General features: G+C 41.1%; 1 protein-coding gene across 1 annotated transcript in view; it reads right to left on the bottom strand.

The window, feature by feature from the left end:
- The window catches only part of COL9A1 (collagen type IX alpha 1 chain), a 94,997-nt gene that overhangs the window by 33,802 nt on the left and 37,658 nt on the right, over positions 1-23,537 (bottom strand). The window contains exons 14-26 of the mRNA XM_039346720.1: positions 23,358-23,411; positions 21,920-21,973; positions 20,469-20,501; positions 20,021-20,077; positions 18,378-18,431; positions 17,791-17,844; positions 9,985-10,038; positions 5,935-5,988; positions 5,546-5,599; positions 5,084-5,137; positions 4,868-4,921; positions 2,220-2,273; positions 304-348 (exon numbers count right to left, since the gene is read on the bottom strand). Coding sequence (XP_039202654.1) covers positions 304-348; positions 2,220-2,273; positions 4,868-4,921; positions 5,084-5,137; positions 5,546-5,599; positions 5,935-5,988; positions 9,985-10,038; positions 17,791-17,844; positions 18,378-18,431; positions 20,021-20,077; positions 20,469-20,501; positions 21,920-21,973; positions 23,358-23,411 — 675 coding nt within the window. The remainder of the gene's footprint in view (positions 1-303; positions 349-2,219; positions 2,274-4,867; positions 4,922-5,083; positions 5,138-5,545; positions 5,600-5,934; positions 5,989-9,984; positions 10,039-17,790; positions 17,845-18,377; positions 18,432-20,020; positions 20,078-20,468; positions 20,502-21,919; positions 21,974-23,357; positions 23,412-23,537) is intronic.

Genomic DNA, 23,537 nt, shown 5'->3' with positions numbered 1-23,537 from the left:
TTGAAAATAGTAACTTGTAAAAATGGTAATCCCAGTAGACCCGTTAATAAAGTCAAGATTGAAAAGAAGCTGGTGTTTTGAATTTGGACTGTGGGAACTTTGATCTAAATCTCTGCTCAGCCATGAAGCTGTCTGTCTAAATAAACTTTCTCTCCTTCGACCTTCTGCTCAGCACTCTAAAGAGGACACTGTAAATGGAATTGTCGCATTTAGGCTCCCAAGAGAAGGAATAAACAGTTCCTTCTGTAACAGTTCCATCTGTAAAGAGGATGGACTATTTCCAAATTTCCTAGCATACTTTACCTTTGGGCCAGCAACACCTTTTGCTCCAGCAGAGCCAGCTAAGCCCTAAAAATTAAACAGATATTGAAAATATTTGAAATATTGTAGTGAAATTTCTTAAGGGAAATGTCAAAAGTTTGCTTTACTTTGCAACCATTTTTCTTGAAACCCTATAAATATTAATTAATGAGGTTTCATGTCCTCAAATTCACCAGGAACATAAGAAAAATGAATGCTTTAATCCAGTACAAACAGGCACAAGGTAATTGATGTATCCTATTATAATGATAGATATGTCCTATATATGTCATGTCCAATCCTAATGACTTATACTTATTAAAAAGGTGTCTATTCAGATATGTATCAATGCAAAGTAACCCAGCATTGGTAGATATTTCACAGAACACAGAAGAGCTCTTAATGAGTTTTGGGAGGAGGGGAGGTCCTCAATTTTACAAAATTTTACAAAACTTAATGAGTTTTTGGAGGAGGGGAGGTTCTCATTTTTCAATTTATTCATTAGATCAGACATGTCAAATACAAGGGCCAGGGGCCGGATGCAGCCCGTGAAGTGGTTTCATGTGGCCCGCGAAGCCATCCTAGAAACTATGAGGGAATGGCCCCGCTGCCTTGGCCCTGGCCCAGGCCGGCTGGGAGGGAGCCAATGTACAATTTTGTGGTGGCCATCTATGCTGAAATGCATTCAGTCTTAGCTCCACAAGGCCGTCTGGAAACAGCAAGGAACCAGCCCCTGCCATGTCGCCCCCGCTCCCTGGTTGCATGCTGGGGAGGTGTCACCTTTGTGAGGAATGAAGAAATGCATCATCACCTGAAAGTGGTCCTGGTCTCACCCCCTTCTGCCAGATACCCTCAGATCTGTCCCACTCCTGCCCAGGCCCCCAAAAGCACCATTGATGTGAACGATGTAGAGTTGGCCATGCCTACTCAGTAGGCCACACCCACTCAGTAGGCCACACCCACCCTGGCCACACACACCCCGAGGGCAACCGCAATGCTGATATGGCCCTCAATGAAATTGAGTTTGACACCCCTGCATTAGATCTTTATCCCACCTTTATTACTTTATAAATAGCCCAACGCAGTGAATATACCAAATACTCCTTTCTCCTCCTATTATCCCCATAACAACAATCCTGTGAGGTGGGTTGGGCTGACAAAAGGGAATGGGACGACTCACTGTAGCCAGCTGGGTATGACTGGGAAGGTGTGGCCATCTGAGTGCCGCCAGGTGGGTGTGGGTGAGTGGGCATGGCTGGGTCGTTGCTAAGGATTAGTTGCAGCCCACTCAGGGCGGCTGACTTGCCTTCAGGGTGGCTGACTTGCCTTCAGCCTCTTATGTTTTTACAGAAAGGAGTTGCATGGTCAACATGCAAAAAGAGTGACACTGATCTATTGGTTTTGCCTGGACTTACATCAAAGAATTACTATAGAAATTAAAAAGTGCCAGGATACTGCCTTATTTCATTCCTTTGGGGTTTTTTTTTGTTGTTGTTGTTTTTAGTAAAAATGTCATTTTGGACTTATACTAAATTACTGTCATGATCAACAAAATAAATTGGTAACTGATGAAGGATGCCACCAATTTTTCTCACAGACTGTCTTTGGGGATTGAATTAAAAGCTGTCTTGATGAAAGGTAGTACCTAGTGTACAATTTGCTCTACCCAACACGGTAATCAGCCAGAAATGTACCAATTGTTTTCATTATTTGAACTATATTAAGCAATTTGCAAGACTGATTAACTTTTTAAGAACGATTGCCTTTCCCTTTTGCCACTGTATACATATACTATAAGCATGCAATTTGATTATTAAAATTAAAAAAATCTGGCTCAGTAAACATCCAGTTTCAGTTAGCTTTCAAATGTAACTTTGTTTACATTTTAAATATGCAAATAAAATATGGAAAACACTTACGGGGATTCCTTGAATGCCTGTATCACCTGGAGGTCCAGGTTTTCCTTGTTCACCCTGAAAAAAATATTTGTATTTCAGATGAATTCTGAAGAAATCCTGGTAGAGAATCAAGCCATCTGCTTACATGGTATACAAAGCTGTATAGTAAGAATATAAATAGGTTTCCTACCTTTGGCAAACACCATCCCTGCCACATACCTTAAATGTAGTATTAAGCAAATGATCCAGTTAAAGTAAATCACCAACATTCACCCAAGAAATAAGGACACAGCATGTAAACATCATCCTGCTAGAACAGGCTACCTAGTGTATCTCTCTATTTTCATAACAGCCAGGAAATTGCCTCTGGAAAGATCACATTGAAGACATATGGACTTTCTACTGCAGGGGTCTTCAAACTTGGCAACTTTAAGACTTGTGGACTTCAACTCCCAGAATTCCTCAGCCAGCTGGCTGAGGAATTCTGGGAGTTGAAGTCCACAAGTCTTAAAGTTGCCAAGTTTGAAGACTCCTGTTCTACTGTATGCACTGACACCTGATAATTCAATCTTTATTCAGTGCTTGTAATCCACCAAACGGTCATTTTAAGGGAGCAGTAAAGACATTGTAAAAAAAAAAGTATGGAGATATTATTCATTTAATATGTAACCTAGTATAATAATTAAGAGATGCCTGTATCTAGACCAATATTTCTCAACTGTGGCAACTTTAAGATGTGTGGACTTCAACTCCCAGAATTTTCCAGCCAGCGTAGATTGAGAAATATTGATCTAGGCTAGTTAGAAAGTATGTATACTATTTGTCACAAATAGGAAGACAAGCAGAAGAAAGCAGTAGCTAGACATATACAGTATCTTCCACTGCATGAGTGACAATCACTAGGACTTTTACTAGCATGGATCCACCATTAACTCTTTGGGAGCAAGCTCTTTGTACCCACCTTAAGAAAGAGAGAGCTATTTTGACTGAGCAAGCTAAGGAAGTAAATGCTTGCAGGGGATTAATTAAAAAGATATAAATGGAGAGAGGTGAACTTGTGCTGGAAACACCATTTATTGTATGTCAGACTCAAGTGATACTGATCTTCTCTGAGTTGTTGTGTTGTGTACATGAAGATCCCATTAGTCACACCAAAGTGACACCAGTTTCAACATTTATCTTCACTCAATCTGGCTTTGAGCAACTGGGTCACATATAGATAGAGGGCTTTCCTTTCATTTAGTACACAGAATCATTTCTCGTTTGGAAATATATCCCCTTCTGCCCAGAGTAGTTCCAATTAACTACAATGGCTGGTGGGCATCTGTAGTTCGGTCTTCCATTAATTGGCAAATCTTCTCTGAAAGCCATCTATATTTGTTACCATCAGTACATATTCTGGTATGCATGTATTTGATTTATATCGTATCTTCTTCTTTGACTGTTCAAGGAGACTAACCAGAAAATGGATCTATTCTGGAGACCTTTCAGCAGTTAATTGGATGATGTATTCTACTTGATGGTGATAGGATGGTCTGATTAATTTATGAATTGTTGAAATTGATGACTTTTACTATGGATGTTTCCATGTTAAATACATTAATTTTTGGTTTACCACGAACATTTTGGTTCATGCTTCATTATTTTCCTAGGAGTCAGTGTGCAATACAGCAGTATACATCATGACAGGCAGACAAGCAACAATCAGACAAATAACAGTATAAGATAGATCAATCAAATACAGAATGCTTTTTTAAAAAAATAAATAAAACGAATGTGAAAACTGGTTACCAAATTAAAAAAAAAACCTCACTAATTTCTTTTGATTTCCATTTCTTTTTTTGCCTAAACATAGCAAGTTTAAATATGACAAAAGAAAGCAGGTTCTGATGCTTAATAAGCACTAGGTGATGAAATCATATTTGCCATCAGAAATTGTTGCATTCCTTATTTCATCTCTGTAAACATAGGGCGTAGAAATGCCATTTGAGAATGCTCCTCATATATTTTAAAGAAGAAGAAGAAGAAGAAGTTGAATTTGTGAATCAGAGTCCTCACCATTCTGTCTTTAGTTGGTGACACTCAGCTTATCATTGCCTTCTTCGTAGGGTTGAAAGAGAGTGATTGGCCCAAGCTTACCTAGCTGGCTTTGGGCCTGTGCCTAACATTCACAGTCTCCTTATTTCTAGCCTGGCCCCTTAAGAAGTACACCAAACAGCGCTCTGAATACAGGTATATGAACTATTTAATTCTTATGGCTGATAAAGGGACTTCAAGTAAAAGAGGCTGGCCTGAGAAAAGAAAGAGGAACTTTGGATTGGTGAATTAATAAAAAGTAGACTGTTGTCCCTGGTCTGTAGACTTCCAGGTTCTGAAGGCACCAGCCATTGTTACAGCCTTTCAGTTTTACTAATAGCTGAGAAACTTATTCATACTAATTCATCTAACTCAGTGTTTCTCAAGCTTGACAATTTTAAGGCATGTGGACTTCAACTCTCAGAATTCCACAGCCAGCAATGCTGGCTGTGGAATTCTGGGAGTTGAAGTCCACATGCCTTAAAATTGTCAAGCTTGAGAAACACTGATTGCTCTACTTCTCCATAATATTTTCCTGGTCCCCACTTGGCTGTATTAAATTAGAACAGATATATTAATTTTACTTTAAGTACCTTTGCTCCTGGCATGGCAGGTATGCCTTCACGGCCATTAACTCCAGGTAAGCCCTTGAAGAAGAAATAGCACTGTATTTTATACACTGGTATCATGTAAGTCACACACGTATACTTAAATCACACACAGTTTTACCTGGTCTTGTAAGGCAATTTAAATTTGTTGGAAATATAAATAATAAATTCCATTATACCTAAGAATCCTGGCATACATACAGTTTCTCCTTTGGGCCCAGGAAGTCCAGTAATTCCTCTAATGCCTTGTGGACCCTAAAAATAAAAGATATTTTTAAAAAAAAAACAAACAAAAGCATGTTGAAAATATTGTATCACATGTATATAAGTAGAGATGAATAAAGCAAAAGAAATGACACATTTTAGATACTCTTATGATTGGATATCAGCATTACCTCCCAACTATTTTTGTTTTCTACGTTCTTTTTTCATGCAATTTTTCATTATGCCCTGGCCCAATTCCACCACAGAGTAAGTCACATTGAAGGCAATAAACCTGCTTACACTTAGATATGTGGAATCTGTGTCATTATATGAAATAAAGTCTGCACAAACCCCATAGGACATATTTGGACTTGCATTCCAACAAACATCCCTAGTTTTAGCTGGCAACTGGAGATATTCTTATTTTTCTCAATTATTATAAGACTATTAAAAACTTACCTTCTCTCCTTCGGGGCCTGTCTCTCCCAGTGAACCTCTTGGTCCCCGATCACCCTAGAAAGGAATGCAGATAGTGATTAGCAGTCTCTGAGCAATTCCTTGAAATAACCGTATCACCTCACCAGCATGATTACCAATTACAGGAAATGCACATTGACTTCAATTGTAGCTTCTCATGTTAGGAATCTTCTGTGTGCAGATTGGAGGTTGAGGACCCTTGTGTTAGGGCACTTACTGTGGTGTCTTGAAAATTAGTGCTTGGTTGTTTGTTTTGAATGAAAATTGAGATTACGGTTTTTTGTTAATGTGAGGGTGAAGGCAATCAGTTTAATTCTATCCTGAGGCTATCAGCAGGCTAAAAGACTTTAGAATTAGACAGATTAACTCACAGCTGCCCCAGGAAGACCTTGAGGCCCCGGCTCTCCATCAAAACCACGAGCACCCTATATTGTAAAGACCAAGAAAAAGGATTATTATGATTCAAGATCTCAAAAAAAATTCCATTTGCCTAGCAATTCCAATAAGGACAAACTCAAGTTTTATATTTGTCAAGACAAATATATTATACCGTATATGCCGGCGTATTAGGCGACTCGGCGTATAAGACGACCCCCGTCTTTATCGCCGAGCCGCATTCCTAGAACGTCGTCTTATACGCCGGAAACTACCAGTATTTCCGGCGTATAAGACAACTCGGCGTATAAGACGACCCCCGTCTTTGGCGCCGAGTTTAGTGCTTCCGGAAGTCGGCTTATACGCTGGCATATACGGTATTTGTATTTGGATTCAATTTCTGTTTTGTTTTGAAATTGTTCACTATTACCGACCCATAGTTATTGGGAATGAATGGCATAAAAGAGAGTAAATAAATGAAAATTATTTACAGTATGACCAGCCCTGTGAAACTACCCATCCCAATTTTGTTCTCTTGATGAATTGCTAAAACATCACAAGGTATCCTTATCATGATTCACGACACAAAATTTTGCTATTATTCTGTCACCAATCCTGCTCTACCAAGGTGGGTTACAAGGTGGGAACAACCTGCCTCCAGAAGCGGTGAATGCTCCAACACTGGAGGTTTTTAAGAAGAGACTGGACAGCGATTTGTCCGAAATAGTATAGGGTTTCCTGCCTGAGCAGGGGTTGGACTAGATGACCTCCAAGGTCCCTTCCAACTTTATTATTATCATTATTATTATTATTATTATGGATCATCGCACAGTCAGCCAGATGTTCAGACTGGATTTGGCATTTTGTCTACCTATTGAGTCCTTACCCAGGACCTGGGATAGGCAGATGTGGATGTTTGATGGTATTACAGGTATCGTCGCAGGATGGAAGCAGTTCCTAATAAGGCCGCCTTTTGCAATTGACTAATAGCGAATTTGTCAATGCCAATGGTGTTCAAGTGGTGCTCCAGTTGTTTTGGGATTGCACCCAAGGAGCCTATTACTATTGGTACTACCCTTGCTTGCTTTTGCCACAGTCTTTCTATTTCTATTTGTAGGTCTTTGTATTTTGTTATCTTCTCCAATTCTTTCTCGTCTATTCTGCTGTCTCCAGGCACTGCCACGTCCACTATCCAGACTTTTTTGTCTTTCTTATCGACAAGAAAGACAAAAAAGTCTGGATAGTGAACGTACTATTATTATTATTTATTATTATTATCTATAAAAAAGAGCCATGAAAATCTGGATAATTCTGGGCCTCTTGAATTTCAGACATCGCCAGTATAACCCGGAATAAACCATGGTGAGTTGTCTCCCTTTAAAAAGGTATAGTTAGAATGAAGTAAAGTATTAAAATGATTAAGAAAACTTTTAAATGTTTAAACTTTTAAAAATACAAGCCAACAATTAAAGGCCTGATTAGGAAAAAAAAATGTCTGAATACTAAGGAGAAAGTCTCCTTCCTCAATTCAACACGGAATGTGATCCAACTACCGAGAAAACCTAGATTGTTGTCAGAGAAGCCAATAGTGTCTCTAGGTAAATCTTCCTAGATAAGTTTCAGTTTAAGAATAATCTCACTCTGTCTTTCACATTGGTCATTGTCACATTTGAAACATCATAACTAGCACTTCTGTATATCATCAAGACAAGTATTGGGAATGTGTGTAATGTTTCCTACACAGCAGTAATCTAGATTTTGGGGGGAGGGGGAGTTGTATGTTCTAAAGCAGTGATTCTCAACCTTTCTAATGCCGTGACCCCATAATACAGTTCCCCATGTTGTGGTGACCCCCAAGTGGGTGTGGCCACCAATAAGAGGGAGTAGGATAGCTAGGGAAAAGGGAAAAAATGGCGGACAGCATGGTTTGGCGACCCCCGTGAAATGGTCATTTGACCCCAAATGGGGTCCCGACCCACAGGTTGAGAACCACTGTTCTAAAGTAAGGTGACCAACCGTCCTCTTTTAGGAAGGACAGTCCTCCTTTTGTAAGTTCTGTCCTCCCTCAAAAAGTGTCCTCCTTCATGTCCTTCTTTTCGAAGTTTGAAGACTAATCTGCAGGGCTTTTTTTTCCCCCATAGAACACTTAGAACGGCGTTCTGGCACCTTTTTTGATGGTTTTTTTTCAACTTTTGCATGAGCTGTGCTACTCCCACTATTGGCTTTCAAAAGCCAATAGGAATTGCTGCTGAGCGTGCCAAAACACCCGGCTGGCAAACTTTGCACATGCAAGTTGTCTGTATTATTGTTGCAATGAATAAAATGTTTTTTTTAATTTACAATTTTTTTTCTTCAATTTATTTGTGTCCTCCTTTTCATTGTAAAAAAGTTGGTCACCTTATCTAAAGGCTGTCCTGGCTGATGAACTCTGCACTAAATGCAATTTCCAAATTAGATACAAAAGCAGCCACATGTAGAGTACACTGCAGTAATCAGGTCAAGGCTGTCCTCTGAGATAAGCCATAGTTAGTACATTAGCTGAAGTTGATAAAAAGGTGTTCCTTGCTGTTTTCCCAGTCTGAGAAACTAGAGAGTGAGGCTGAACCAGAAGCACTCCCCAAACAGGCACCTACTCCTTCTGGTAGAACATACCTCATTCACAGCTGAAAGTCCTCTTATTTGTGGAAGATTAATATATCTAGTTCACATATTTACACATTAAACAAAGGGATATTAAATTGCATAGTTAAAGATCGCTGGTTTACCACCACATTTTGGCAGTACAAACAGGGTTTGTTCTGGAAATGATAAAACAAGTCTTAAACTAAGTGATGAAGTAGAACAGACCCTTTGTCGCAGAACTACTTCAGAATTTTTTAATCAATTACAAGCAAAAGAGAAAGCCAACATAATCAAGAAATTGCATCTTAGAGAAAGCCTATAAACACTGAATCTAATAGGACAACATGGCCAATCATAAATAGAGTTTGAATAGCGAATGTGCTGCTTGTGTGTGTTATTTTTACTTGATGAAATATTGAGATAATATTGATAATCAATACAACACTGAATCATATGAATAATTTTAAGAAAACAAAATACCCACAGCAAAAATATATGAGTTACATATATTTTAATCTCCCATCATTCTAAAGCAGGAGTGTCCAACCTTGGCAACTTTAAGACTTGTGGACTTCAACTCCCAGAATTCCCCAGCCAGGCATGCTGGGTGGAGAATTCTGGGATTTGAAGTCCACAAGTCTTAAAGTTGCCAAGATTTTAGCACCCCTGATCTAAAGAGAGGTTGCTTAGAGCACTGGACATCTGTAGCAGTTAGATATCTAGACCGCAAAACATAAAAATGTAGAATTGGAGAACCTTTATCTTTTGGATAAATGAGAATGTATCTTCAGATTTATAGATCATTATGCATTATGCCCTAGTTGGGAAAATGATCATAATTTTAAAAAAAACAACAGTTCTAACATAAATATTAAAAGTTCTTATTACACTTTTAGTAACTAAATATTCCAATGACAGTTTTAGTTTCATTCTTAAACCGCAAACCATAAAAATGTAGAACTGAAGAACCTTTATCCTTCTGATAAATGGGAATATATATTGAGATTTATAGGTTTTTATAGAAGGGTATCTATATATGTGCTAGTTGTAAAACAAGCATAAGTTTTTTTAAAAAAAAAACAATAGTTCTAATACTAATGTTAAAAGTTTTTATCACATTTCAGTAACTAAATATTCTAGTGACTGTTTTAGTTTCATCCATATATAATAGAACCATAGATACTAAGCACCAGGATAGGCCATTCTTTGGGAACTAATGATCACGCTTGTTCTCTGAGGATCAGATTGAGGTTTGCACTCCCTGATGCCCAACCAAGGCAAGGTGAAGAAGCAGAAATGCAATATTCACCATGTCCTTATGAATGTTACCACTTATCAATTCTTCTGTAAAACCAAGAGATCGCTCAATTAATCAATATTGCCAAGCAATTTGAAATCACAAATGTATAGCTGATGTTACTTACTTTATCACCTTTAGGGCCCATAATACCAATGAAGCCTCTTAACCCTTGAGGTCCCTGAAAGGCAAAAGATACATGTAAACCTGAAGCTCATGTACCTGATGGATCACATATATGCTCATTTTCCTTGGATAAAACAGTTCTTCAGCCTTTTCTTTTGTGTCCGTTCTTGTGACAAAAATTATATCTTATTTTAAAGCAGTGTTTCTCAACCTTGACAATTTTAAGGCATGTGGACTTCAACTCCCAGAATTCCACAGCAGCATTGCTGGCTGTGGAATTCTGAGAGTTGAAGTCCACATGCCTTAAAATTGTCAAGGTTGAGAAACACTGCTTTAAAGATTTTCTAATGATTATTTTTTCTAAAAAAAATTCCAAAGTCCTAAGGAAATTAACCCTGACTGTTATTTGAAAGGATAGATACTGAAGCTAAAGCTCAAATGCTCTAGCCACCTAATGAAAAGAGAAAATGAAAAAAAAACTGATGTTGGGAAAGATAGAAGGCAAAAGGAGAAGGAGATGACAGAGGATGAGATGGTTAGATAGTGTTATTGATGCCATAAAGATGAATTTGGGCAGACTCCAAGAGAAAGTGAGGGACAGGGACGCCTGGTCTGCTATGGTCCATGGGATCGCAAAGAGTTGGACACGACTTAGTGACTGAACAACAACAAAGTCTTAAACCTTGTACATGTTTTTCCGTCTCCATCTGTATGAACTCAGTACTTCTAAAATAATGAACTGTGAGTCATCTTTTGTGAAATCAGCTCCCAGAAATAAAACCATCTTCCTTTTTGCTACTATTTGGAAGATTATGAAAAGTTGGTTATACTTAGATGGAGAAGCAACTAATGACATGTTATTTTAATTTTACATCATATATTATTATTAGATGCACCATATAATTTATTATTTATCAATTGTGTGAGCTGCTTTTGATAGGTGTGGTGTGTGAAAGGGCTTGCAGTTAAGTCTAAAGAAGCAGCCATCAACACTTTGGCACTGCAGGTAGTCCTCAACTTACAACCATCCATTTAGTCACCATTCAAAGTTACGATGGCACTATCAAAAGTGATTTATGGCCGTTTTTCACACTCACGACCGTTGCAATATCCTCATGGTCACATGATCAAAATTCAGATGCTTGGCAACTGGCACATATTTATGACGGTTGCAGGTTCCTGGAGGTCACGTGGTCCCCTTTTGCAACCTTCTGACAAGCAAAGTCAGTGGGGAAGCCAGCTTCACTTAACAATCATATTACCAACTTAACAAGTGCAGTGCTTCACTTAACAACTGTGGCAAAAAAAAACCAGTGGTGGGATTCAGCCAGTTCGGCAGAACCAGTAGCTAGAATGTACTTCTGGAAGCAACATCCACCCAGAGAATCAGTTGTTCACATATTTGAATCCCACCACTGGGTAAAACTCACTTAACCTCTGTCCTGCTTAGCGATGGAAATTTTGGGCTCAGTTGAGGTCGTAAGTTGAGGACTACCTATATAGGAAGAAGACTGGGGCTCAGGCATCCTACTTCTCATATCATCCAGCTATCAGTTTCCTTATTCCTATTGTGAATGGCCTTCCCATTTATTGTTATCTTTTCGATCTGGTGCAAGACAGGTAATAAATTAAGCAATTGGTTTCAACACGGAATGTGCAGAAGAAAAATCCAGGTAATTCTGGTTTCAATTAGTACTGAACCCAGGAGAAAAATGACTCACATTAGTTTGATCATGATAACTGTTAAGTCCCTCGTTCATGGGCGAATGATGAACACACACATGGTGCATTTAACAGTTCTTTATTCTTCTCACAAAACACCCAACAATGCAAACGGCACGCAGGCCCCTTTTATGTGTCCGGAGACCCGGACAACGGCAAACAAGTAGCAGAGTGTTTTCGTGCCCTGCGCATGTGCACAAGGCTGGCACCGCTCAGTCTGGTCCTGGGCAGCCAATGCCTTGCGCATGCGCACAATGCTGGTGCCACTCAGTCTGGTCCCAGGCAGCTTTTGGAATGCCTGGGACCAATGCAACGTCCCGAGCCTGCTTTTGCAGGCTCAGGACACAACACCCCTCCCCCCTAGATGGAACATCTCTGTGCACATACATGTACGTCATACATTTGAGAGACTGTTATATAGTTCCACAAATCAAATGCATGGAATGTGGAATATTCAAGGCTACCCTCAGGCAAAACCCCCTTCAACTCTGTTTGGGAATAAATGTATCCGAAATCAAGAAATAATACAAAATATCTTGCCCGTTATTCAGGGCCCTTATGAACTTGACAGCAACTTCACAAATTCTCTAAGATGTTTGGGTGGGCACTTGGCCCGCTGCGACCTCCTAGGGCCATGAGAGAGTGCTTGGCTCACCTGCTCACCTACCAGACTAGGTAGGCCAAGGCGTTGCTGCCCTAAATTCTTAGGTAACTCTGGTATGGTTGCCTGGCCTACCTGCTTGCCTACCAGGACTTTGCTGCCCCAAATACCTGGTTGACTTGCCCCTCTGCTGGCTGGCTGGACCCTCTAAGTCCAAGCCAGCATACCTAGGAGAGGTGGCATTCCCGGGTCCACAATGGAACCTTCTTGGGACCACTGCCCCTCAAACCCCAGGCCAGCAGATGGAGATTGCTGGGTAGCAGAAGTGCCCCAATACTCCGTAGCCCCCAAGCACGTGTCCAAGGTGTCAGAGTCAGGAGTCGCCTTCATGGCAACCCCCCTTGCTGTTGACCTCCTTTTGGGAGCAATTGGGAATTTGGCAAGTGTTCCTGCTGGCTTTCTTTTTCTCTTGCAATTTGTGGGTTGTGTAGATACCCCCAGTCAGTCTCCCTGTCTGGAGCACTATCTGACATATATGAATACTGTGGATGCCCCCGATGTGACTCCCTGTCTGGAGTAATTATGGATGTGTGGGATGACCCCCTATCCATTGAATTCCTATTCGGAGCATTTGCAGACCCTTGGGATGAATCCCAAGTAGCCTCAGTATTGGCTAGTGATGGCCTTTTGGGCCGGTGAAACTGAGCCTCAGAATGCATGTTATGGTACTCCCCCCCCCCCAGAGCAGAGTCAGGAACAGAAGAGTGAGAGTCCAGTCTCCAACGCAGTTGGTCTATGTGTCTGCGCAGAACGCGACCGTCTCCCAAGGCAACTTCGTATGACAACAGCCCAGAGACCTTGCAGACCACAGCAGTGACCCAGAGATGACCAGGCCCATAGTTTTGTGCCCAGACCGGATCGCCCATTGGAGTCTCCTAGGTGCACACAGTTGTGACACCTGTGAAGCCACCCAGTCAGGGTGCAATCTGTCCAGTTTAGTGATGAGGCAGCGACCCCAGCAGAGTTCAGCAGGGCTCTTCCCTGTGGCAGTGCATGGTGTGGTGCGGTGTGCAAGAAGGAAATCTGCTAACCTGTGATGCCAATTACTGTAAGTCAGTTTCTTGAGAGCATCTTTGGTGGTGCACACCATTCTCTCTGCTAGTCTGCTGGAGGATGGGTGGAAGGGAGATGAAGTTGCATGCCAGATCAGATTGGCCTGAAGAAAAGCCTGGAACTCAGAAGAGGTAAATTGAGGGCCATTATCTGAAACCAGAACATCTGGAAGACCATGTGATGCAAAAATTCCTTTCAACACCTGGATGGTCCTGGCAGTAGTAGTGGAGGAAACAGGAACAACCTCTAGCCACTTGGATTGGCTATCAACAACAACCAGGAAGAATTGCCCCTGAAAGGGCCCAGCATAATCTATATGCACCCTATACCATGGAGTTTGAGTTTCCTCCCACCTATGTACTGGGGCCTGAGGCATTTCAGGCCAAGACTGTTGGCACACTTGGCACCCGTGCACCTGGGCCTCGATGGCTTTATCGAGTCCAGGCCACCAAAGATGATTGCATGCAAGCACTTTCATCCTGACTTTGCCAGGCTGTCTCTCATGCAGAGAGACCAAGATTCTAGACCTCAATGAGGCTGGGATCACTACCCTGCTACCCCATAACAGGCATCCCTTGAAAGTGGAAAACTCATGCTTCTTGTGCCAGAAACTTTGGAACTTAGTATCTGGGCACTTGTCAGGCCATCCTGACAACACCCATGTCAGCACGCGTGTAAGCGTGTGATCAGTGGCAGTTGCTGCAGCCACATCCCTAACATTGAGGGGAGACTCAGGCAATTCCTGAATGGACAGAATATTAATGGCTGGAGCAGGATCAGGCTCCAATTGGTTCAACGGCAATCTGCTCAGGCCATCGGCATGACCCATTTCTTTTCCTGGTTTGTGAACCAATATATAGTCATCTGCTGACACGAAAATGGACCATCTCAGCATATGAGGAGAAATGATATGTGGGGTCTGTTTGTTCATGGTAAACAACCCCACATATGGTCAGTATAGACCGTGAAATGGCGGCCGTATAAGAAGTCATGAAATTTCTTAATGCAAGCTACTATAGCCAATGCTTCTCTGTCAATTTGAGCATAATTACGCTCTGCAGAAGACAGAGTCCTTCAATAATAGGCCACAGGGACCTATGTCCCATCAGCCTTCAGCTGGCTAAGTACAGCTCCCACCCCATAAGGAGATGCATCGCAGGCGATGCAAACAGGCAGTTGCTCATTGAAATGCGCTAAAACAGCATTAGACGTGAGCAAGGCCTTAACCTCATTGAAACTCTTGTCATGGACTTTAGTCTACTGCCAAGGAGCCTGCTTGTCTAGGAGCCTGTGTAAAGGCTCTGCCACTGCAGCCTTATGTGGGAGAAATGCATGATAAAAATTTAATAGCCCCAAAAAGGCTTGTAGCTCACTTAGATTTAGGGCTTGGGGCCTGCTGAATAGCTTGCAATTTAGTTTCAGCAGGGTGAATCCCTTGAGCATCTATCCTGAATCCTAAGAAGTCAGTAGAAGTGACTCCTATCTTACATTTATCCTTCTTTAGTTTAAGGCCTGCTTTTCAAAAACGAAGCAAGACAGCCCTTAGTCTCTCTGCTAAGTTTTGAGATGACTTTCCAGCAATGAGGACATAATCAAAATAGGGACAGACCCCAGGAATACCCCGAAGTGTGCTCTCCATGACACTTTGGAATATGCCAGGGGCTATATTTACCCCAAATTGCAGTCTCTTGACCTTGAAGGCCCCTCTGTGAGTTACAATAATCTGGGCCTCTGCAGCTGCCTCATCAACAAGTAGCTGTTGATAGGCCTGTGCCAGGTCAAGTTTCGCAAAATTGCGCCCCCCCCCCCTTGAGGGAGGCCAGGATGTGACTTACTACAGGTACTGGATAAGCGTGCTGCTGCAGTGCTTTGTTCAGTGTACACTTGTAGTCTGCACATATATGTATGTCCCCATTAGCCTTTAGAGGCATTACTATGGGGGTTTCCCATGGACTTGAGTCTACAGGTTCTAATGCCCTGCTGGAGCAATTTGTCCAGCTCAGCATCAATCTTGCCTTTGAGGGCAAAAGGTACCCTCCTAGGCTTAACCCTGATGGGCGTGATGGTTGGGTTTAACCGTAGCGAAACTGGAGGCCCCTTGTAGGATCCAAGCTCTGAACTAAACACATCTGCAAACTCCTTGCAGACTTCTGCCAGGCTCAACTTTTGCAAATGATGCAGTCCAGTTACCTGGATTCCTAGAGTCTTGAACCAATTGAGTCCAATAAGACTCATGCGTTCACCCCCAACAACCACCACATCTAGGGGACCTTCAAAATCCTTGTGCTGTACTCTAAGGGTGACCTCCCCCTTAACACATACCATAGAATTCTGAAAATCTGTAAGTATTAAATTGGATGGCCTGAGTTTGGCTCAAAGACCACTGCTGTTGCATATCCTTTTGAATGTGTTAATAGAAATAATGGAGAGAGCGGACCCAGTGTCCAACTCCATGGATAAAGGAACCCTTTGCAACCTTACATTAATGGACAGCTTCTTCTTTAGGGGTCTATGTGTGCCTGTCCTCAAAATACTCCTGCGCGATGTGCAGAAACCTACCCTATGTTGGCTGGGGACCCTGGTAACTTTCAGATGCAATTCTTCATGAGGTTAGACCTTCTGGAAAACCCAAACAGATGGATGCGATGTGGCCTTGCCTGCCACACGCTCTGCAAATGGCGGAGCGAAACCTGCAGTCAGCTTGCTTGTGGCGTCCTCCACACCCGAAGCATTGAAGAGCTGCTGAGGCCTTGTCTGGACATTCCTTCTGCCTCCTTTCAGCTGGCTGGTGAAGCCTATCCACCTCTTCTTCAGGATCCGCTTCCGATCCTTCTTGAGCGTCCTCTTGATGGATGGTGGCTGCCTCTGTGGGGCTCCTGGTGGGCCACAAGGTCTTCACTGCCCTGCCTGCTGCTTCCTCAGCTATCACCTCGCGTAGAGCATCTTGGAAAGAGACATCTTCTTTTGCAAAAAATCTTCTGCTGTAAGTCTCCCTTAAACCACATACAAAATGATCTCGCAGCCTCTTTTCCAGATCCTTGAACTCACATGGTCTGGCTGCTCACCTTAAGGCCGCAATAAAATCCTTAGCAGATTCACCTGCCCTCTGGTCCCTCTGTTCAAACATGTGCCTCCAAGCAATAACAGACAACTTGGGCTGGAAGTGTTGCTTCAGCAGTTTCTTCAAGTCAGTATACGTTACTGACTCCAGAGGTGCAGGGCCACCAGATTCTCTGCAATTTCAAAAGTTTCCTGTCCACAGACACACAACAGAGTTGCAGCCTTCAAGCCATCTTCTCTAATCTGGTTTACTCTGAAGTAATTCTCCACCCTTGCAATGTAGGATTCCCATCTCTCTGGGTGTGAGACATCAAAATCAGATAAACGACCAATCTTCGCCATCCTATAGTTTACAACCTTCATCACTCACTCCTCTGCAACTTCTATTGGAGGAAAGGGTCTTTCAGCTGAGCTCACCCTCCAGCGACGCTATACTGGCAGGCTGGGACGCTGATTCCAACGCCGTCTTCCCCTCTTCAGGACTTCCTGGGTAAGTCTTTAAAGCTTTCTTTTCTTCAGCTTGTAAAGCATCCCATCCTCGTCGCCAGTGTTAAGTCCTTCGTTCATGGGCGAATGATGAACACACACATGGTGCATTTAACAGTTCTTTATTCTTTTCACAAAACACCCAACAACGCAAATGGCACGCAGGCCTCTTTTATGTGTCTGGAGACCCGGACAACGGCAAACAAGTAGTAGAGCATTTTCACACCCTGCGCATGCGCACAATGCTGGCACCACTCAGCCTGGTCCCGGGCAGCTTTTGGAATGCCCAGGACCAATGCAATGTCCCGAGCCTGCTTTTGCAGGCTCGGAACACAACAATAATGGTCATGATAACATAGTTGGATCAGGAACCTATAGTGATAAGAGGTAGATGCAGTGGTGGGATTCAGCTGGTTCACACCGGTTAGGCAGAACTGATAGCTAAATTTTGCTGACTTCAGAGAACCAGCTAAATGCACACTGCTTCTGGAAGTTCAGTCTAGGCCTCGGAGGCCTGGAGGAGGCCTCCCAGGCCTAAATTGGCCTGCCGGAAGTGCATGGATGCCACTTCTGGAAATCCATTCTAGGCCTTGGAGGCCTGGAGAAGGCCTCCCAGGGCTAGAATGGCCCACCGGAATTACATGGATGCCACTTCCGGATGTCCGTTCTAGGTCTTGGAGGCCCAGGCCTACATCCAATAAGAGAACCGGTTGTTCAGGTATTTGAATCCCACCACTGGGTAGATGGCTACTGGCTTCATTTAGTTCCTTACATTTCATTATGATGAGACATAACTAAAAATTTAAATAAAAGGAAATACTTTACTGGAGGCCCCAGATCTCCAATGTCACCTATTCGTCCTTGTTCACCTTCTTCTCCCTAAAAAATATACATGGCACAAGTTAGTAAATAACACATTCTAAAAATTAGCATATATAATTTATTCTGTTTCCCTCAATATTATGAATTGTGTTATTTATGTATTTCCCATCTATGTAAGCATGGAGGCGGCACACATTAAATAGGACTGACTTATTTGAGAAAGACTGTAACCAGGCAATAAAGGAGATGAAAAGCTGAGGGTATAAAATATTACACTAAATCATTGCTGCTTTCAGCCAAGGTTGACTGAACAAACTATATGCTAAAACATAAACTATAGTTTACAAATCACAAGATTTGTTCGCATGTCATAAAAAGCAAAACAAAGCAAAGCATTTTTTAGCATTTTCGTGAGTTACAGGCCTATCATTAGCTGCTGTAACTAAGTGCTATGAAAATAATGGAGAAATGCTAAGATTAATTATAAGAAGATTATTACTATTCCTTTCTTAAATACACACCAAAGTTAAACATTTTTCCTCCATAATCCATCACTGTTCCAGTTGATTTGCATGCAGTAACATTCTTACCTTAAAGCCTTGCTTTCCTGGTTCACCACTCTCACCTTTTGCTCCTTTGTGACCCTAAAATATAAGGCAAATATGTTTTCACTGATGCTAAATATGCCACCAGAAACATTGCCTATTAAAAACAATGGTTGGGATATGTGAAATCAGTTATTTTCCCAATCTGATGCCCTCCAGATGTCTTGGACCTCAACTCTTAGAATCCATTAACCCGACATCAGATGTGTAGTGTAACCTAATATAGTTGGAGGATATCAGGTTGGAGAAGTTGGTATTAAAACATATAAATCAGAGTTCTCCAAAGTGGTCAGTATCAATCCCCAAGAGTTAACAGAACAGAATAATAGAGTTGAAAGGGACTTTGGAGGTCTTCTAGTCCAGCCCCCTGCTCAGGCAAGAAACTCTATACCATTTCAGACAAATGGCTGTCCAGACTCTTCTTAAAAGTTTCCAGTGTTGGAGCATCCACAACTTCTGGAGGCAAGTTGTTCCACTGATTAATTGTTCTAACTGTCAGGAATTTTCTCTTTAGTTCTAGGTTGCTTCTCTCTTTGTTCAGTTTCCACCCATTGTTTCTTGTCTTGCCTTCTGGTGCTTTGGAGAATAGATTGATCCCCCCCCCCTTTTCTTTGTGGCAGCCCCTTAGATATTGGAACACTACTATCATGTCACTCCTAGTCCTTTTTTTTTTTTATTAAACTAGACATACCCAATTCCAGCAACCATTCCTTTTATGTTTTAGCCTTCAGTCCCCTAATCATCTTTGTTGCCCTTCTCTGTACTCTTTCATGGTTTTAACATCTTTTTTACATTGTGGTGACCAAAACTGGATGCATCGTTGTTATTATGGTTCGTCACACAATCAGCCAAATGTTTATAGTGGATTTGGTATTTTTTATCCACCTTTTGAGTCCTTCCCAAGAACCCAAATTAGGGAGCTGTTGTTTGATGGTGTTAAAGATATTATTGCAGGATGTAAGCTGTTCCAAGTAAAAGCTGCCTTTGGAATTGACTGGTGGTGATTTTGTCAATGCCAATAGTATTCAAGTGTGGCTCCAGTTGTTTTGGCATTGTATCCAAGGACCCTATTATTATTGGTACTAACTTTGCTTTCTTTTGCCACAGTCATTCTATTTCTATTTGCAGGCCTTTGTATTTTGTGATTTTCTCCAGTTCTTTCTCTTCCATTTTGCTGTCTCCAAGTACTGCAACTTACACTGTCCAATTTTTTTCTTGTCTTTCTTATTGACATTTATTAAGTCTATGTTATATGGTAGGTGTTTGTTTGAAGCACTTTTTTTCATTTTCTATTAGTTTATCTATTTTGTGATCCCACCAGTTCTTGCTTGCAGACAAATGGTATTTCTTGCAGATATTCATTGCAGTATGATTGCTACTTTGTCATGCTGCATTTGTAGTCAGTCTGTGCGATCTGCTTGCAGCAGTTTATTCATAGTACTATCACCTAAACTATTTATTAAATTGTTAAATGGTTTTCATATAATAAATGTTACTTTCATGTTCCAGTGAAGTTTAACCTTAACTCCAGATTGTTATGGTACTGCTGTAACATCTCTTGAAACTTATCAACATCCAACCAATATCCAGTCATACCCAGAATGTATCATTCCCATCCCTTCTCCTACCTTCATGCCCATCATTCCAGCAAATCCTGGATGGCCAGGTGTGCAAGTATTTGGACACTAAAAAAAATATGAAGCAATGAATTACATTAATAAGGAGAAGTCTGGTGAGAAAAAAGCTGTTTACCAATTTAATATAATTTAATTAGTATGGCTGTCCACTCTAGAAGGCGCTGGGCAGTTTACAAAAGTCACATAGAGACAATTCCCATGCCTCCAATAAAACAATTAAGACCCACATAAACATGATTTCTGCACAAAACAACTAGATGCCCAATGGTACAAACAGTATAAAAATATGACAGCCTCCAGTATAAAAATATGACAGCCCCCATCCATATAAATTACAACCACATTAACCCCAGACCTGGGAATAGAGCCAGGACTTCAGGGCTTTCCGGAAGCCCAGGGGGGTGGCAATCATCCATAAAAAGGAAGATAAATATCTTACCAGCGGATCTCCACCATGGTGGCTAACTGTTCCCTGAAGTAGATTAGCAAAGTTTAAAATTAGGATCGCCATGAATATTGTCAAGCATTGAGTTGAATTTGAATTAATAAGGCTGATGGTACAGATCCACAAATGCAGTAAAGGAGCTTTTTATAAGGTTCAGAGTTATCTTCCACCACCAGCAGAAGACCAATTTAAATTCACAGACAGAACCAATATTGAAAAATGTAGGACCTCATTCCTTTGGAATTTTTTCAGTTCAGGATTGCATCTTCCATTTATACTGGGCTTCTGTCATGTAGAAGAAGCAAGTTTCTAGCTTTTTGTCTTCATTTGACATAAATGGGATCATCTATGAACATGGGCAGCCTTCATATATTTTATTTATTTATTTATGAGACTTATATACCGCTTTAAGTGCAAACACTCTCTAAGCGATGTACACCAATAAGCAATGTGTATATATATATATATATATATATATATATATATATATATATATATATATATATATATATATATATATTTACATTGCCCCCAACAATCTGGGTCCTCATTTTACCTACCTCGGAAGGATGGAAGGCTGAGTCAACCTTGAGCTGGTGAGATTTGAACCGCTGACCTGCTGAACACAGTCAGCTAAAGTGGCCTGCAGTACTGCACTCTAACTGCTGCGCCACCTCGGCTCATTTATATATCTGCCCTTTTACTCAGAAGAGACGAATTAGTACTGAATTAGATCAACTGACACCCTTTGAAAATAAGCCACAGTAACATGTATCTAAAATAGGGCACAAAGGGCCCACTTGACATGCTATGCAAAGCTTGGTGCCTCCCTCAGGCTGACTAGAGTAGGATTTCTCCAACTGTGAGCCGCTGGAAATCCCACAAAAATTAAATGGAATTCCATGAGAGTCTAACAGAAGGGAAAAAAGAGCACAGCCAGGATGTCTATAGCAAATAAAGAACAGAAGAAAGACTGGGGCTTGTTAACTGCCATTCAAAAGTCACCCGCTTTCCAAGGCTCTTCGTAGTCAAGACAACTCAATGTTTTGCCTCTTGATCAAAAGTTCCTGGAGTTTTAATTTTACTAAGAGGTTCCGCAGCCTAAAATATTTGAAATTTCCTCTTTGAGAATATCTGTCAGGCACAAAAGATCAGGTCCACACATGAAGGTCCAATTAAACTGATTTATGGCTGCTTATGCCTATGTACAGCTAATGGGCAGCATGATTTTGGTGCTAGATGAGGGTAACAGAAGTCAAGGAGAGGGTGGACTTAGTTCATTTGTGGCTATGTAGAAATTCTAGGCTCATCCCTCTTCTAACTCTGCCCCCAGGTTCTACCATTCCTTTACCCTACAGTATCATACAAATTGCTTTAAATGAATTGGGGAGGGAGGACTTACTTTGAAACACTTCTTATTTTCAGTATTACTACTGTAAACTTACCCTCGGCCCTGGAGGTCCCGGCACTCCTGCAGGACCTCTCCTTCCAGGATCACCCTAAACAGTGTCACAAGGACATAAAAATAAGCTGTGTATCCAAGTCCCTTAGAACAGTGGTTCTCAACCTGTGGGTCGGGACCCCATTTGGGGTCGAACGACCATTTCACGGGGGTCGCCAAACAAGGCTGTACGCCATTTTTTTCCCCTTTTCTTTGGCCACGCCCCTGGCACCCGATGATGTATAAGTGGTTGGGGGTCACCACAACATGGGGAACTGTATTATGGGGTCGCGGCATTAGAAAGGTTGAGAACCACTGCCTTAGAAGAAAGGATAGTGAAAATCAAATAATCTCTACATGGGTTACATTAACCACCAAAAATGTTCTAGGACAGAACAAAATTCTGATGGCACAGAATAAGAAAAGAAGTGTAAATGACAGGAGCAAGAGATTCAAACCATTCATCCCTTTCGTTACTTTTATCTCTCAACTGATATATATATATATATATATATATATATATATATATATATATATATATATATATATATATATATATGAAGCTGTCTTGTTTTTATGTGAAATCCCTTAAATATACACCTTTAATTATTGAAGTGCATAGATAAAGATAGGAAAACCAATAATTCCAAAGAAATGGGTGTTTCAGAATGGGCAGATTAATTTATGAAATTTTGAAAGACTTCATTTATTACAGTCCCCAATAAATAAATATCCCACATCATTTGCACGTGCAGTTATTTGGGAAGAAAGGCTGGACTTAATTGAATTCACTTTTTAATCTGCACCAGTTGGAATGAGCTGTAAAACCTTTATTATCCGTATAAGCAGTCATAGGAGTGACTGGTTGTACAGTAATTGTAAAATAATATTCCCAGATGAGACTTTCACCACACGAGAGAATGTTAATCTATCTAATCTGTCGGTATTCAATTGAGTTCCAATAAATGCTACTTATAGGAATTAAGAAGAGCTTCTTATGCAATTAAGTAGAATATAACAAACATAATAAGAGCTGTGTAGGCTTAAACCAATGGTCTATTTATTCCACAGAGGACAATGGGCAATGGACTAAAGGTAAAGTATGAATCTTCTCTTAGACATAGTAATATTGGTGACATCCTATTGCAGAGAACCATATCAACAGCAGATGTCCACAATCTGTTGCCCTTTGTGCTGGTTGGACATTCTGGCTACAACTAAACATCTGAAAATTATCAAGTTTGGGATGGCTAATACATATTTACAGCTGGAACAATCCCTCAAAGATAGACCTAAAGGGCAAGTTCATTTTAGTGTGTTCAAGTATAATCAATGTGCCAAGTCATTCCTGAGGGATGTCTTCCCTAAAAGCATGGTACAAGCTTTAACAAGCAGCCAAATATTAATCAATGATTTAATGGAATATGGAACAAAGTACTCACAGGTGGCCCAACTCTTCCCACTTCTCCAGGAAGTCCTCCTATACCAGGAGGACCCTGTATTGGGAAAAAAAGGATAGAAACTAATTAAACTTTTCATAACAGGGATTGGCAACTTTCTTGTAATCAAGACCCATACTATATTATCATTACTATTTTTTTAATCTCTTAAGAGCAGCAAAG

This window comes from Crotalus tigris, unplaced genomic scaffold (assembly GCF_016545835.1).
Source record: "Crotalus tigris isolate CLP2741 ecotype Arizona unplaced genomic scaffold, ASM1654583v1 scf7180000018016.4438896, whole genome shotgun sequence".
Classification (NCBI taxonomy): domain Eukaryota; kingdom Metazoa; phylum Chordata; class Lepidosauria; order Squamata; family Viperidae; genus Crotalus; species Crotalus tigris.
This window is presented reverse-complemented; position numbering and strand designations above follow the sequence as displayed.